At 51.3% G+C, this 2071-nt stretch overlaps 1 protein-coding gene across 1 annotated transcript; it reads right to left on the reverse strand.

The window, feature by feature from the left end:
* Positions 1-499: 499 nt before the first annotated feature.
* Positions 500-1963, reverse strand: GNI_060360 (putative chitinase/lysozyme protein; the record flags this gene model as incomplete). The annotated part of the gene is made up of 1 exon (XM_011136205.1): positions 500-1963. One exon carries the CDS (start codon positions 1961-1963, stop codon positions 500-502), a length of 1464 nt encoding a protein of 487 aa, XP_011134507.1.
* Positions 1964-2071: the final 108 nt, after the last annotated feature.

The following is a 2071-nucleotide window of genomic DNA, read 5'->3' on the forward strand; positions in this document are numbered from 1 at the left end:
CGAAAGAGACAAATACCGTCACTGGACACAAAGTCCTAAGCTTACCCCCGTGAATAGCTTCCCGCATCGCGTCTTATGTTTGGACGGCTCACGTGCCACCTTGTTACCATTCTGGACGGGGGGAATGGCGGAAGTCGTCAAGCCAACGCGTCATCTTCATGTCTTACATGGCCCATTCTTCGTGTCTTACATGGCCCACTCACCGATCTCCAGAGAGAGTTGGCCGAATTAACTTGGCGTTACACAAAGAAACGAGGACAGCCACGCCACCAGACGGCAAAGCGAATTCCCTGCAGGGAAGGCACTTGATGTATTTTGGGAGCGAATGTGCCGCCAGGGATGCGGCTACATATTTTGTCGTTTTTCGGAGGCCGCGCACACAAAAGTGTGTGCGCACAAACACGCGTACAAGAAAAAATCCTGACGCTCCTGCAGTCAATCCGTTTAACCAGAAGAATAAATCATGATTTTACCTCTTTTAAAAAATAATTCTTTCGATCTAGTTGGCGCTTGTATACGGGGCAAATACCTGAAGGAATTGGTAGTCAGTAGTCTGACCACTATAGCTGGAACAGTCAACGCCAACGTAAGTTTGACCGGGGCACGCTTTGTCCCGAGCAACAGACCAGTTCGAGATCATGCCAATCTTCTTCTCCTGCCAGTGAGCCACGTTCGTCTTCGCCGCCTCCAATGTATACGTCAGACATGTGCTGTCGTTCATACCAAGCATGGGAGTGCTTCCCACGTAGTGGTACACATCATCCTGACTGCTCCAGCCGTATTGCTGCAGCTTGCCACGGGCATTGGCTAGATCATAGAGCTGCTTAGTTAGGTAATCGATAGCGTCTCTCTCGCACTTGTCAACGACCTCGGTAGAACACATGGTAGGGCACTCTCCGTAATCCATATTCATCACATTGATGACATCAAACGGAGCATCCTGATCCATCATCTGTGCAAAGAAGTTGCTGCCGTCCAAAGTAAGACCAGTAGGCAGAATAGGCAGGGTCCATGTCACATGAAGGCCAGGACGCTGCTGCTTCAACTGCTTCACAGCCTCGAAACGGTACTTCCAGCCAGTGGTTGCCTGGATGCCAGAATACGCGAGACCTTCAATGTCGAAATCAATTCTATTGGAATTCGTGAAGTCAAGGATGCGACCATATTCGCTAACCAAGTTGGCAACAGCATCACCAGTCTGGCACTCCGCAGAGTCAGCTAACTCTGTGCCGTTGGCACCACCGAAGGAAATAACAAAATCGCCACCCATTTCACGCAGCTTCTTCAATTCATCGTACAGGTAAGTAAACTTACCATCGGACTCGTAAGTAGGACCAGATTCAATGGAAATTGCACCAGCATAAGCGCCATTGCATCCACCAGTCTTCAAGGACGGCTCGCTTGTGGACACGACGAAAGCGACAATAAAGTGGTTCACTCCGTACTTGGAGGCTAACTCAGTGAGAGGAGGCCAGCCATAGAGCCCGGAATCGAAATAGGGGGCGTAGACTTGCTTGGGCCAGCTAGGCTGACTTGCGGGCATCGATCCATTCCAGTAGGCGAACTTCTGGTGAGCTTTCGCATCTGCACAGGCAGCATCGTCCTTCTGGTTAGCACCACCGCACCATTTGAAGTAGCATTTGTCTTCTTCCACGCTCTTGCAGTTGACCTGGCCGTTGTTGATCGTTCCACAAGCGTCGCAACAGGTGCAAGTCAAGTCCATCTGCCACTGAGGCGGGTCAGCAGCCTGGTTCTCAACACCTTTCGAGTCGGTGCCAGTAATGCACTTGCCAACAAAGGCCCATGGTTCCGAGGTGAGAGAAGGCTTCTCTCCTTCATTCCAGTACTTGGCCTTGTACAGGGCTCCATCAATATGTGCCTGCATCCCTTCGGTAGCGTAAATTGCGCGACCATCCCAGGCGAAAACTTCAGAGCAATCTTCAGTTCCCGGAACATTGGACATACCATCACCAGCAGTACCGGACTGGCATGCACCCATCAACGTCCAGGGCGTCCAGCCAAGGCTGTCGTCACCAGGAATATTGCTCGCATCAACCCAGGTAGTGGCCTG

This window comes from Gregarina niphandrodes (assembly GCF_000223845.1).
Source record: "Gregarina niphandrodes unplaced genomic scaffold scaffold00009, whole genome shotgun sequence".
Taxonomy (NCBI): domain Eukaryota; phylum Apicomplexa; class Conoidasida; order Eugregarinorida; family Gregarinidae; genus Gregarina; species Gregarina niphandrodes.